Genomic DNA, 14186 nt, shown 5'->3' with positions numbered 1-14186 from the left:
GCAGCAATGCTTCTCCGCAAAGCAGCAATGCAAAAATGTGGGCAGAAAAAGTAAGTAAGATGCTCTGAGAGAAAGCTAAGGCAAACACTCCCACTGAGGAACACCGAGCAGGTCAGCTGGGAGGGAGACATCCTGAAGGAGAGGAGAGCGGTGGAACAGAATGCTACCACACACACCTAGAAGCTGATCTTGTCTAAAGATCCTCCACGCCTCTCAAACATTTTTTGGTCCATGAACCACAGACCACCATCACCTATCACTACTTGCTACTGCCTGAAGAACTAAAACCTCATCAAAACTAAAGAGAGAATGACACTGTTTCTCATAACAGAGCAACGAGGTGGACGCCAAGAAAATGGCAGCCACAGCCCCGGAATGGAGGTCAGCTATCTGGGAACCTCCCTTAATCCGAACACAGCCAGAACTAGGAAGGAAGCCAAGAACACTCTGAAGGCCAAAACTGAATTTTACGAAGTCCATGCACAAAAGCTTATGTACTCTACTGTGAGAGGAGTTTCTCCGACCCACATTCGTAGCTTGATTACTATAAAACTACTCACAGCTCTAATATGCTTAATTATCAGGTTGCCAAGCCCAGAGATCAGAAGCAACAAATCGGAGGGGAAAAAATGTAGCTCAAAACTGACACACAGAAGCAAAAAGAGTGACAGGCAACAGCAAGGTGAGATTTTTTTTTTAAACAATAAAAATCAGACACAAGGATTTGAAAGGTATAGCAGTTTGGGGTCATTTATCATAAAAGTAAACTCTCTACTCAAAAAACCCAAATCACAGTGTTAAATAAAGCCCAGTTTAATAAGCTACATACAACATAATGAACCCAAGTTATTAAGGAAAACGTAAGTTAAATTCCACGTGTTCTACTTAACATAGAGAAAAAGGTAGCACAGTTTAATACCTTTTGTTTGCATATTACTTTGTAGTCTATAAAACACTTCATATGAATTACCTCATTTGATCCTCAACAAAACCATAAGGCAAGAGGGCAGATACCTCCACTGGCCAGGAATTCGCTGGTAAATAATTCCATTGTAGCCAGACAGATGGATTTATCGGTGGCAATTATAACACAGAATGTTCATTTGTCTAACAGGAGAGAGTACATAGAAGGCACATGAAGACAAAGGGCACGGAAGGCCTCCTGAGAAGCGTCAGCACCTGACTATCCCAACTTTCAACTGGAACTGCCCTTCCAAAACTTTCACCTCTGAAAGCTCCCGTCCTTCCACCTGCATCCTCCAGGGCCTCATCTGAAGAACTGTTATAATGCCTTCTAATCCCATCACCGCCCCTCTACGGTGGAGGACAAACTTTATGATGGACCTCCTATGATCCCCACCTCTTAATGTTAACAGCTTTTCTTTTTTTTTTTTTTTTTTTGAAACGGAGTCTCGCTCTGTCACCCAGACTGGAGTACAGCGGCGCGATCTCAGCTCACTACAAGCTCCGCCTCCCGGGTTCATGCCATTCTCCTGCCTCAGCCTCCCCAGTAGCTGGGACTACAGGTGCCTGCCACCATGCCCAGCTAAATTTTTGTATTTTTAGTAGAGATGGGATTTCACCGTGTTAGCCAGATGGTCTCGATCTCCTGACCTCGTGATCTGCCCGCTTCGGCCTCCCAAAGTGCTGGGATTACAGGCATGAGCAACCGCGCCCGGCCAATGTTAACAGCTTTGTGTAACTCCCTCCCCCGGAGTGTGGGCTGGACCTAGCAAGTCGCTTCTAACCAGCAGAACATGGCAAAGGTAATGGGCAGACTGTGACTTCTGTCTTGCTAGAGACTGTCCCTCCTGGCTCTGATGAAGCAAGCTATGGTGTTGCAGAGGCCCCTGGGGCAGGAACTGAGGGCAGCCTCGGGCCAACAGCTGGAGAGAAGCTGAGCCCTCAGCCCAACAGTCCAAAGAAAGGAGTCCTTCAAATGGCCAAGGGAGCCTGGAAGTGGATCCTCCCCTACCAGAGGTTTCCAAGGTGAGCCCAGTCCTGGCCAGCACCTCGGCCGCAGCTCAGCAGTCCCAATCCAGCAGACCCAGCCCTGCCCTGCCCAAACGCCTGACCCACGAGAACCAGGAGATTCCACCCTGGGCTGTTTGAAGCCACTGGGTTTATGATGATTGGTTACAGCAGCAATAGATAACTAATACACTCACAGCCCATCAGGCCACAGTGGTTTCTTTTCTCATCTTGGACTGGATCAATCATTTCACCATCATTTCTACCAGTACTCTGTATATGCCACCACAGTTCTGAAATAATCATCTACCCTATCTCTACTCCTTTATTCTCTCACTATCGAATTGGCAAAACCAATACCCTTCTTTAGTCTTCAGTCTACTCAACTCTGCAGCATTACGACTGACAACCTCCTTTCAACCCTCCACACTCAGCAACCCTGAATTCATATTCTGCTTGTTCCATTACCTCTCCGACCATTCTTTCTCAGCCTCTACTGGTTCTCTCCCCTCTGGTGACATTAAAATGTAAGCATTCATCACATTTCTGCCCTCAGGCCCCTTCTCTGCTCCCCTTCCAATCTCACTCACAACTGTGACTTTTAATTGTTTTGAACTGATTCATTCACTCATTCAACCAAAAGGTACTGTCTGTACCTTTTGTGCTGTGCTGCTGCCGCTGCATCTGCCCTTCCAGACCTCCTCACAGCCCTTCTCTCCCTGCCCCATGCCCAGGGGGCTGACCTCTAAGGACTCCAGCACCAAGGCTCCCTTGCCCTCTGGAAGTACAATGAAGATAAAAAGCAGGGTGATATGAATGACTCCCTAATCTTTGACCCACATCTCCAATGTCACGCTGTATATACACATTCTAAAGCTACCCAATGACGCCTTAAAAACAGCGATACCGGCCAGGCGCGGTGGCTCACGCCTGTAATCCTAGCACTTTGGGAGGTCAAGGTGAGCGATCACCTGAGGTCAGGAGTTCAAGACCAGCCTGGCCAACATGGTGAAACCCTGTCTCTACTAAAAATACAAAAATTAGCCGGGCATGGTGGCAGGTGCCTGTAATCCCAGCTACTCGGGAGGCTGAGGCAGGTGAATTGCTTGAACCTGGGAGGTGGATGTTGCAGTGAGCTGAGATCGTGCCACTGCACTGCAGCCTGGGTGACAAGAGTGAAACTCTGTCTCAAAAAAAAAAAAGAAGAAGAAAAACAGTGCGGTACCTTTGCAGCCATTCTCCCCAAATATACCTGTCTTGTATTCCCTATCTCAGTCTGGCCTCACTAAATTCCCAGTTATGGTTCAAAACCTAAGAGTCACCTTCCCTCAAGGCCCACATTCAGTCAGTCACAAAATTGTATGTGTGTGTGACACACACACTCCTCAGCCACGCTAGCTCTTTCCTCACCCCAATTCTACAGACAACTCTTGCCAGAAGTGATTTTCTCCCGACTCTAGTCCTTCCTATTTGCTCATTCATTCATTCATTCAGCCAACAAGCATTTACTAAGTCTAGGCACTCAAGTCTCTTACCTCCAGAAATGCACATCTAATTGAGAGAGAAAGAGAAGTAAACAAGCAACTCCAATGCAAACTAAAATGTGCCATGACTAGGAAAACCACGTAGTGCTATGGTGCACAAAAGAAGGGCATCCGATCCAATCTGAAAAGAGGGGCAACGTCAAGAAGGCTTCTCCTACTGGAAGTTTCATTTAAGCTGAAACACAGAAGACACAGAGAGTCAGCAAGAGCATGGGTGAGTGTGTGTGCCTGTGTTCCCGAGGCAGGTGCAACTTCTAAATCAAGGCAACAGCAATGTGGGAGGCCTAAAACCACCAGACACTGTGGGACCTTGGAACAATCAGAGTCTAAAAAATGTAACGTGAAGGTAGAGAGGAAGCTGGAGAAGTAACTAGGTGGCCCTTATTAGCACCTGTTTCAGGAGAATCGACTTTATCCCATCAATTCCATTCCTCTACTAAAAAAAAAAAAAAAATTCTAAAAGCCTCTCCTGAGCAGAGAATTAAATCCAGATTCTTCGGCCTGACTTTTCAGGCCCCTGACAACATGACCCCTACCTACTTTCCGAGGCTTACCTACCCATATGCACATGAATTCCACCCACTCCCTGTACTCTCCTGGCTCTATGCCTCTGTTCCATTTCCTCTGCTTGGAATTTCTCCTCCAACTACCATGTTTGCCAGTCAATGATTTCAAGTCAAATTCCACCTCCTCCCGGAAGTCTTTCCATCTTCCCTTCCAGAGCCTTATTAAAGCATTATGACCTGTCTTGAATCACTCACATCCATATCTGCTTCCCTACAGACTTCTGTCACTACAGACTGTGTTCCCGACAGGCTTCTGAAGTATGTGTAAACAGAAATGACTCCTAATTTCAAAGTCTAGGAAAAATGTCCAGAAAAGTATTCAATTTACCACTAAAGCAGTTCTAAATAACTAACCATGGAGGGTCACAAAGAAATAATTTTTTTTTTTTGAGATGGAGTCTTGCTGTGTCCTCCAGGCTGAAGTGCAGTGGCGCGATCTCAGCTCACTGCAACCTCCGCCTCCTGGATTCAAGTGATTCTCCTGCCTCAGCCTCCCAAGTAGCTGAGACTACAGGCACGTGCCACCATGCCCAGTTAATTTTTTGTATTTTTAGTAGAAACAGGGTTTCAACGTGTTAGCCAGGATGGTCTCGATCTCCTGACCTCATGATCCGCCCACCCCGGCCTCCCAAAGTGAATGATTTTTTAATTATATGAAAACAATCAACCAAAAGCCTAGATTTCTGTATGTTTTCATGGAAGTATCTGTAAATAAAAATGGCTACAGAAATTTAAAAAATAGTACGTGAACAAGCTCAGAAAGAGTACCTGCTCAGCCACAAGGCATTTAAGGGACAGAGTAAAGACCAGAGCCAAGTGTTCAGATACTGTTTCCCAAAAGTGATAAACAGGCTATAACCAGAGTATCTCCACACAACTCACTAACAGACTCATCCAAATACCTGGAACTTTTCTCCTTAATTCTTCCCACAATTAATTCCCATTTTCCTCCAGAGCTCTCAAGAAGCCTCCCCCAACCTTGCAGATTAGTCAAATCCCTTTATGACATATTGCACGCACCTTCACAGCACTGAGTCCCAGCTGAAATTTCACATGGCATCTTGATTAATGTCCGTCTCCCCCTTAGCTCCATAAGGACAGAGACTGGGTCTGTCCTTCCTTGTGCCTGGCACAGATAGGCACTTTGTTATTTGTTGAGTAAATGAAGTGAATTAAAAGTATAACAATAACCAATGTTCACATGGCCCCTGTAGGACTACAAGGTCCTAAAATATCTTCTGATCCCTCCAGTAATAATAACAACTATATAAATTTTAATGTCACAATTTTATTGTAACATATCCTAACTCTTTGATAAATATTCATATATGTAATCTGCTAGTTCTTTATTAACCAGAATGTATATTAACCAGAATACCACATTATTTTTAAAACATGCAAGGCATCAGCAAACCTTCACATCAAAAAAACATTTACTACAGGAAGTCAACCTACAGGCTATGTGGAAGAGCTGTTTGCTCTCTTGGAACCTGAAAAGTCCAATTCCAGTCTAACAGTGAATTACAGTGTTTCACCAAGGCAGCCTACTACATCAATAAATTAAAACAAAATTGTGTGTTTTTAAGGCAAGATGCTTGGGTGTCTGAGTTAGCCAGGACTTCCTAAGCATACAGCAAATCCATAAAATGGATTTAAACTCCCCAAATAGATCCTCAGATTGAATATAATCCCCATTATATCTCAGTTGTCTCTTCTGTGGAAACTAACAAGCTGATCGTAATATTCATACGGAAATACAAGGGAGCTAGCACAGCTAAAACAATCTTGAAAAAGATGAACAGAGTTAAAGGACTGACAGTTCCTGATTTCAAAACTTACTACGAAGCTACAGAATCAAGACATTGTGGTAATGGCATACAGATAGACATATAGATCAATGGAATAGAATCAAGACTCTCAAAATAAACCCACAGATTTATAGTCAGTTGATTTTCAACAAGGGTGCCAAGACACTTCAGTGAGGAAAGAATGGTCTTTTCAACAAATGGGCTAGGACAACTGAATATCCACATGCAAAAGAACGAAGCTGGAAGCCTACCTCACGCTGTATACAAAAATTAACTGAAGATCTATCAGAGAACTAAATGTCAAAGCTAAAACTACAGAACTCTAACAAAAAAACACAGGTGTAAACCTTCACGACCTTGGATATGACAATGGTTTCTTATTATGATACCAAAAGCGTAAGTGACAAAAAAAAAAAAAACAGACAAATGAGACTCAATCAAATTTAAAACTTCTGTTCTTCAAAGGACACTATCAAGAAAGTAAAGGCCAGCACAGCAGCTCATACTTGTAATCCCAGCATTTTGGGAGGCCAATGCAGGAGGATCACTTGAGCCCAGGAGTTCAAGACCAGCCTGGGCATAATATAATATAGAGACTTCGTTTCTATTAAAAAATTTCAAAATTAGCCAGACGAGTGGTGCCTCCCTGTAGTCCCAGCTACTGAGGAGAGTAAGGTGGGACGACCACTTAAGCCCAGGCAGGCAAGACTGCAGTGAGACATGACTGCATCACTACACTCCTGCGTGGGTGACAGAATGAGATCCTGTCTCAAAAAACAAAAGTGAAAAGACAACCCATACAGAATCGGAGAAAAATCACATATCACATGTCAATCATACATTTGAAATCACATATCTGATAAGGGACTGATATCTAGAACACATATCAAGAATTCCTACAACTGAACAGCAAAAATTCAATTGACTCAATTCAAAAATGGAAGAGGATTTGAATAGACATTTGTCAAAGCAGACATACAAATGGCTAATAAGCTCATGAGCAGATGCTCAACATCATTAGTCACTAGGGAAATGCAAATCAAAACCACAATAATATACCACTTCCCATCTACAAGAATGGCTATAATCAAAAAGATGGACAATAACAAGTGTTTGCAAGAATGTGGAGAAATTACAACTCTCATACTTGCTGGTGGGAATGTAATATGATCTAACCACTTTGGAGAAGTTTGGTAAACAGTTCCTCAAAATGTTAAACAGAGTTAACTGTGACACCACAATTCCACTCCTAGGTATCTTTCCAACAGAAATGAAAACATATGTCCATATAAAAGCTTGTACACAAATCTTCACAGCAGCATTTTTCATAATAGCCAAAAAGTGGAATAACTCAAAAGTCTATTAACTGGTGAATAGATAAACAAAATGTGGTATATATCCATACAACAGAGGATTATTCAAAAATAAAAGGAGTGAAGTGGCCAGGTGTACTGGTTTACACCTGTAATCCGAGCACTTGGGAGTCCGAGGCAGAAGGATCACTTGAGCCCAGGAGTTCAAGACCAGCCTGGGCAACAGGGCGTGACCCCATCTCTATTATATTAAATTAAAATTTTTTTAATTTTAAAAAATGGATGAAGTAACAGTACATGCTACATACAACACAGATAAAAACCTTGAAAACATTATGCTGAGGGAAATAAGCCAATCAAGTCACAAAAGGACAAACACTACATGATTCTATTTATATGAAATGTTCAGACTAGGCATAAAGATCCATAAAGAAATAAAGCAGATTAGTAATTGACTAGGGCTGGGAGGAGGAGGCAACAGGGAGTGGCTGCTAATGGGTACAGATTTTCTTTTTGGAGTGATGAAAATGTGGAATTAGAGAGTGGGGACAGTTGCACAAAACATGTAAATATACAAAAGAAAACCCACTCAATTATATATTTTAAAAGGGTGAATTTTACAATATATGAATTACATCTTAAGCTATTATTAAAAAACAAATCAGGCTGGACACAGTGGCTTATACCTGCAATCCCAGCACTTTGGGAGGCCAAGGCTGGAGGATCACTTGAGGCCAGGAGTTTAAGATCAGCCTGGGCAACATATTGAGACCCTGTCTTTACCAAAAAAAAAAAAAAAAAAAAAAAAAGAGTTTCACTCATTTCCCAGGCTGGAGTGCAATGGCACAATCTCGGCACACTGCAACCTCCACCTCCCGGGTTCAACTGATTCTCCTGCCTCAGCCTCCCAAGTAGCTGGGATTACTGGCACCCGTCACCATGCCCGGCTTCTTGTATTTTTTTTTTTTAGTAGAGAAGGGGTTTCACCCATGTTGGCCAAGCTGGTCTGGAACTCCTGACCTCAGGCAATCCACCCGCCTCAGCCTCCCAAAGTGCTGGGATTACAGGCGTGAGCCACCATGCCCGGCCAAAAAAAAAAAAAAATTTTAATCAGCTGGGCCTGGTGATACATACCTGTACTCCTAACCATTTGGGAGTCTGAGGCAGGAGGATCACTTGAACCCAGGAATTCAAGGTTCCAGTGAGCTATGATCACACCTCTGCACTCCAGCCTGGATGACAGAGTGAGACCATCTTTAAAAACAAATAAAATAATTTTAAAAGGAACCAAATCCCTTTAACTACTGAATCTACTGTGAAGGTTGTTTCTTTAAAAACATATACTTTCTTCTCTTGTTTAGCAGAACATACTCAGTATTGCTTTTCTGAATTTACTCAAGGTCAACACTATGAAACATCAATTACTAAACAGCTGTAAATTCAGAGAATTCAATGGTGTGCAGGCTATTAGCCCTTTACATAGTTATCTCCAAACTACTATTCTTTCACAGTCTTCCACCTGTCTTCTATAATTTTGTTTCCTCCTTCTACCATGAAAAATCAAGAACAAGAGATCAGAGGCAGGAAGGATATACTAAGGAAAAGGTGAAGGACTGTGCACACAGTCAGCCACATACACTTAAAGAGAGGCCGTTTTCTGTTTTCTTCCCCGCTTGTTTTCTGCTTTCTACCCATTCTGAAGGCAATGTCTCCCTTTCTTACTAAGGATACACATATCCGTCCTTTTATGTTTACCGATCCAAAACAAGGGGAAAAGTGGGGAAGCCCACCCAAATAGCTGAACTGTGGAAGACCTCAAATGATACTGACATCACCCAAACTGCCTGATTCTACCTGAGAACACCCACAGGGCAAAGACTGCACAGACCATAGCATTCCAAGGTGTTCTGCTTCTCCACTGTTCAAAGAAAAAGTTCTGGGGCCGGGCACGGTGGCTCACGCCTGTAATCCCAGCCCTTTGACAGACTGAGGCAGGTGGATCGCTTGAGCTGGCCAAGAGTTCAAGACCAGCCTAGGCAACATAATGAAACCCGTCTCTACTAAAAACATAAAAATTAGCCGGGCATGGTGGCGTATGCCTGTGTTTTCCAGCTAAGTCCTCAGCTTGGGGGGCTGAGGTAGGAGGATCACTTGAGCCCAGGCTGTCCAGGCTTCAGTGAGCTGAAATTGTGCCACTGCACTCCAGCCTGGGCGACAGAATAAGACCTTGTCTCAAAAAAAAAAAAAAAAAAAAAGAGACGGAGACAAAGAAAAAGCTTTGAGACAGTTACTACACCTACCACTAACTTACTCTACACACACCCAGGCTGGCTGACCAAGGACACTTGGCCTCCTATCTGTAGCTACACTGAACACTTTCTCTGCAAAACACTACAGCATCTGAACATAAGACACTCCTTTAGGAGTCAATATCTTTTCTTTTACACTGTTTGATGAAGACAGAGTTTGAGGTGCCAGGACCCCCTGCTTCTCACACAATCTCCTCTCACTCTAAGACCCTCTAAATGATCAGCAGGCTGCTGGCTCAAAGCAACCTTCTTTCATAGTCAACCGGAGTGGGATGATCACCTGGCCTATGGAAACAAAGCAACTGGCTGAGAGGAGTCAGTCCAATACTCAGTCTTGAGTATTTTTGTACTGAGCCATAGAAATGGGAGTCAGATGATGGTGAGCACTGGAATTAGAGTCAGGACATGCAGGAGCCATGACTAAGGCCACTACACGTAACTTAAGCAAGGAAGCCACATGGGAATGGAAAAAGCCCAGCTCCAGAGAAGACACGTACTCCAGACTCTCCAGATCCAGTTCCCACTGCCCAGCTGCACTTCAGTTTCTGTCCTGGGAGGCTACGATTGCTTCTGCTCTTCTTAGACTAAAACTGCTTTCACTTGGCCTAAACTGTGTGGCTTACGGGACTTGCAATCCAAAGTGCTCTAATCTAAAGCAGGGCCTGCTTACCTTCCCTGACATCAACCCCAAACCATCTGTTTCCTAGTGTTTATTAAGAACCTCAGACTTTTCTGAATGAGCTAGCCAATCCTCTTTACAAATATAAATATTGCAAATATTAAAATCTCACCTAAAAATCACCTTCTGTATAAATGAACCTCAGGGCCTGATTACCATCATTTTTTTTTTTTTTAATGTGTGATTCTGACAGTTTATTTAAGGCACAGCCTCCCACCTTGGGGTCATGAAAATACTGGCCATATATTTACTGTTAGGACATTATAACTAGTTTTCTCATTAAGCTTCAAATCCATTTGAAGTTTTTATTTTTTTAATTGTGGTAAAATATGCATAACATAAAATTTACCACTTTAACCCTTTTTGAGCATACAATTTAGTGAAATTAAGGACATTCCCATTGTGTATCACTACTAGCCATAGCTTATTTTCAAAGCATTCTGAAAATCATGACTTTTTTATTTTTATTAAACAAGTGTTTATGTTCCCTCATCAAATGACAAGGGCCAGGAGCCTCATCAGTGGCGGGACTGTGGCAGGACAGTGACGAAGGCAGGAAAGAGCACCCACAACAACTTGGAGCAGTACCAGAGCAGCTAAATCCATCCTCAGTTCCTCCAGACATGGCCACAGAAGCTAAAGAGACTAAAAATACTTGGAGAGGACAGATAAAAAGCTGTCAAGGATATTTAGCCCAGTTAGAGAGGTCGCCACTATCACCATATTTGCATCAGAAAACACTCATACAGGCTGCAGTGAGAAATATTTGGAATAATTAGATTCAGTATAGAAAGCCTGATGTTCCTTCTCTCTCAGAATGCCTGGAATAAATCTCTGGGCCTTGAATTTGGTGAAGTTATCTATGATCAATTTCTGGAGGACCCCTAGGAAGAAAGACAGGTACTTCAAAAATGTTAAGTACCCACTCTCCACCTTTCTAACTTGTTATAGCTTTCTTTTTAGCACAACAGCCTCTATCAATAAAACCAAATGAGGAAGAAACTTCCATCAAAGCTTTGTGAAAGCAAATGATTCAGCTAGAACATTTCATAATGGCTGAGACGGAAAGGATAAGGCAGAGAATGTTTACACAAACACCAGGAACTTCAACTTGCCTCTCAGTATCTTTAAAAATGAAAGAAACTTCCAAAAATAAATTCTGTTCACAGCCTCTCCAAATGCGAGGCCTATAGTAGCCCAGGGAGTAGGTTCAAGTGAAGATGTAATATGATCAATGACAGTGGGCCCACAGCAACTCTCCAATCCACACGAGTTTCTAAATAGGAAGAGTCTTCATTTACTGAATTACTGGGAATCGATAGATTTTAATAACGGTTGTATTAATCAACTCCAGAAAGTACAACTAAATGAATATAAATACTACCTTAAACATAAAAAGTCTGAGGTTAGCAAATATTTTTCATCTGTAATCATATATTATTTAAGTCTATTTTCCAAAACTATGAACCCTCATCTATGTCTGAACAAAGACCTCAGATCTGTCATACAAAATAACCATGAATATTTTGGTGTTGTGGATCTTTTTTAATAATTTTAAAATTTTTTACATTTTGTTTGTTTTGAGACAGGGTCTCTGTCATCCAGACTGGAGTGCAATGGCACGATCATAGCTCACTGCAGCCTTGACTTCAAGGGCTCAAGTAATCCTCCAACCTCAGCCTCCCAGGTACCTGGGATCACAGGCACACACCACCACAACTGGCTAATTTTTTCTATTTTTAGTAGAGACAAGGTCTCACTATGTTGCCCAGGCTGGTCTCGAACTCCAGGGCTAAAGCAATCCTCCTGCCTCGGCCTCCCGAAGTGCTGAGAGATTATAGGCGTGAGCCACAGCACCCAGCCTACGTTTTTTAAAGTAAATACAGTATATTAAACAGACAGACCTAAAAAATTAAGTCCTCTATGTACCTCAGAAAGGAGACATCTGAGTGTCTGTAGTTCAAATCCCCCCATACGGCTTGAGTCAACATATTATTCTTGTCCTGGAGCAAGGACCTCAAAAGGAAAAGATACAGTTATACAAAATAGCTGAGTATCAGGAAAGCAAGCCCTGAAATGAAATTCCATATCTCCAACTTCATTTCCTTACACAATAGTCCCCCTCTTATCCATGGTTTCAGTTACGAGCGGTCAACTAAGGTCCAAAAATAGGTGAGTATGGTACAATAAGATAATCTGAGAGAGAGAGAGACCACATTCACACAACTTTTATTACAGTATATTGTTGCAATTGTTCTATTTTATCATTAGTTACTGCTATTAATTATTAATAGTAATTATTAACGGGAAGGAACTTTCGAGGTCATCACTAGGACAACCCTTTACCCAATACACGAATCCCCTCAAAATGACTACCAACTATCTCATTATATAAGAGCTGAGGTCTGAGAAAAGCAAGATGAGGAAAAGTTGTGCTGGAATCAAGAGTGATAAATGCAGAAATACCATCTGGTAAAAGAAGGTATGGAGGCCATGGAGAGAAAGGCTTCTAGCTCCTGGTCCACCTAAGAGGCAGCAAAGACAGTACAGGATGCAGCTCTGCAGGGATCCTTGAGTCCTGCTCACCAGCATTCCTAGCTAGTGAAAGAAAAGAGTACAAGCCAGGCACAGTGGCTCATGCCTGTAAGCCTGGCACTTTTGGAGGCTGAGACAGGATGATTGCTTGAGGCCAGGAGTATAAGTCAAGCCTGTGCAACATAGCAAGACCCTTTCTCTATAAAATTAAAAAAGAATTAGCCGGGTGTGGTGGCACACGCCCGTAGTCCTCACTACTCAGGAGGCTGAGGCAGGAGGATCACTTGAACCCAAGAGTTCAAGGTTGCAGTGAGCTGTGATGGCACTCCAGCCTGGGTGACAAATCAAGACCCTGTCTCTAAAAAAATTTTTAATTAATAATAAGTAATGAATAAATAATAAACAAATAGTAAAAAGGAAAGAGTTTGAGCTGGGAATCCAAGTGGGCTTGTTCTAAAAGCTGTCTAGGAAGTGCAAAGCCTTCACGGCTAGAGAACTAACCAATCACTGACTGGTTCAGGGTTAGATAAAAATGATAATGCTTTAGCCAGGCGCGGAGGCTGACATCTGTAATCCCAGCACTTTGGGAGGCCGAGGCGGACGGATCATGAGGTCAGGAGATCGAGACCATCCTGGCTAACACGGTGAAACCTCGTCTCTACTAAAAAAATTTAAAAAATTAGCCGGGTGTGGTGGCGGGCGCCTGTGGTTCCAGCTACCCAAGAGGCTGAGGCAGGAGAATGGCATGAACTCGAGAAGTAGAGTTTGCATCACTGCACGCTAGCCTGGGCGACAGAGCGAGACTCCGTCTCAAAAGAGAAATAAATAAATAAATAAATAATGCTGATGCTACCGCCAGTATTCCAGACATTTTGAAACCTAATAATAACAGCCCACAACTTTTCATAAATTCTACAGTGGCACATGGCTTTGAAAATTAGGGGGTTTTTACAGAGCCCTCTACCATTAAATATTCCTTTTTTAGGCTGGGTGCGGTGGCTTACGCCTGTAATCCCAGCACTTTGGGAGGCCGAGGTAGGTGGATCACCTGAGGTCAGGAGTTCGAGACCAGCCTGGCCATCATGGTGTCTCAACTAAAAATACAAAAATTAGCCCAGCATGGTGTTCAGCGCCTGTAATCCTAGCTACTCAGGGGGCGAGGCAGGAGAATCTCTTGAACCGAGGAGGCAGAGGTTGCAATGAACCAAGATTGTGCCATTGCACTCCAGCCTGGGGTACAAGAGTAAGACTTCGTCTCAAAAAAAAAAAAAAATTCCTTTCTTCATTATCACTTGCAAATAGATTCTTTTATAGAAATTATATTTAAATAATATATAAATTATTTCGTTATTAGGAAAAACAATGTCATTTAAGTCATCTTCAATGTTTATTCAGTCTACTTGCTTTTATTTCTTTTCTCTTAGCAAATCTACTGAAAGGAGAAAGCCAGCTAACAGACCA

At 42.6% G+C, this 14186-nt stretch overlaps 1 protein-coding gene across 25 annotated transcripts in view; it reads right to left on the bottom strand.

The window, feature by feature from the left end:
- The window catches only part of CAMTA1 (calmodulin binding transcription activator 1), a 975709-nt gene that overhangs the window by 948637 nt on the left and 12886 nt on the right, over nucleotides 1-14186 (bottom strand). For 2 of the 25 annotated variants that reach the window (XM_032758774.2, XM_032758775.2), the window contains exon 2: nucleotides 12120-12206. The exons of the other annotated variants lie outside the window; for them this stretch is intronic. In XM_032758774.2, the coding sequence (XP_032614665.1) occupies nucleotides 12120-12164 (45 nt within the window). In that variant the 5' untranslated portion in view covers nucleotides 12165-12206. The remainder of the gene's footprint in view (nucleotides 1-12119; nucleotides 12207-14186) is intronic. 25 annotated transcript variants of the gene reach the window in all.

This window comes from Hylobates moloch, unplaced genomic scaffold (assembly GCF_009828535.3).
Source record: "Hylobates moloch isolate HMO894 unplaced genomic scaffold, HMol_V3 SCAFFOLD_9, whole genome shotgun sequence".
In the NCBI taxonomy this organism is placed as follows: Eukaryota; Metazoa; Chordata; class Mammalia; order Primates; family Hylobatidae; genus Hylobates; species Hylobates moloch.
Note: the sequence above shows the minus strand (reverse complement) of the source record. Positions and strands in the feature narration are given on the sequence as shown.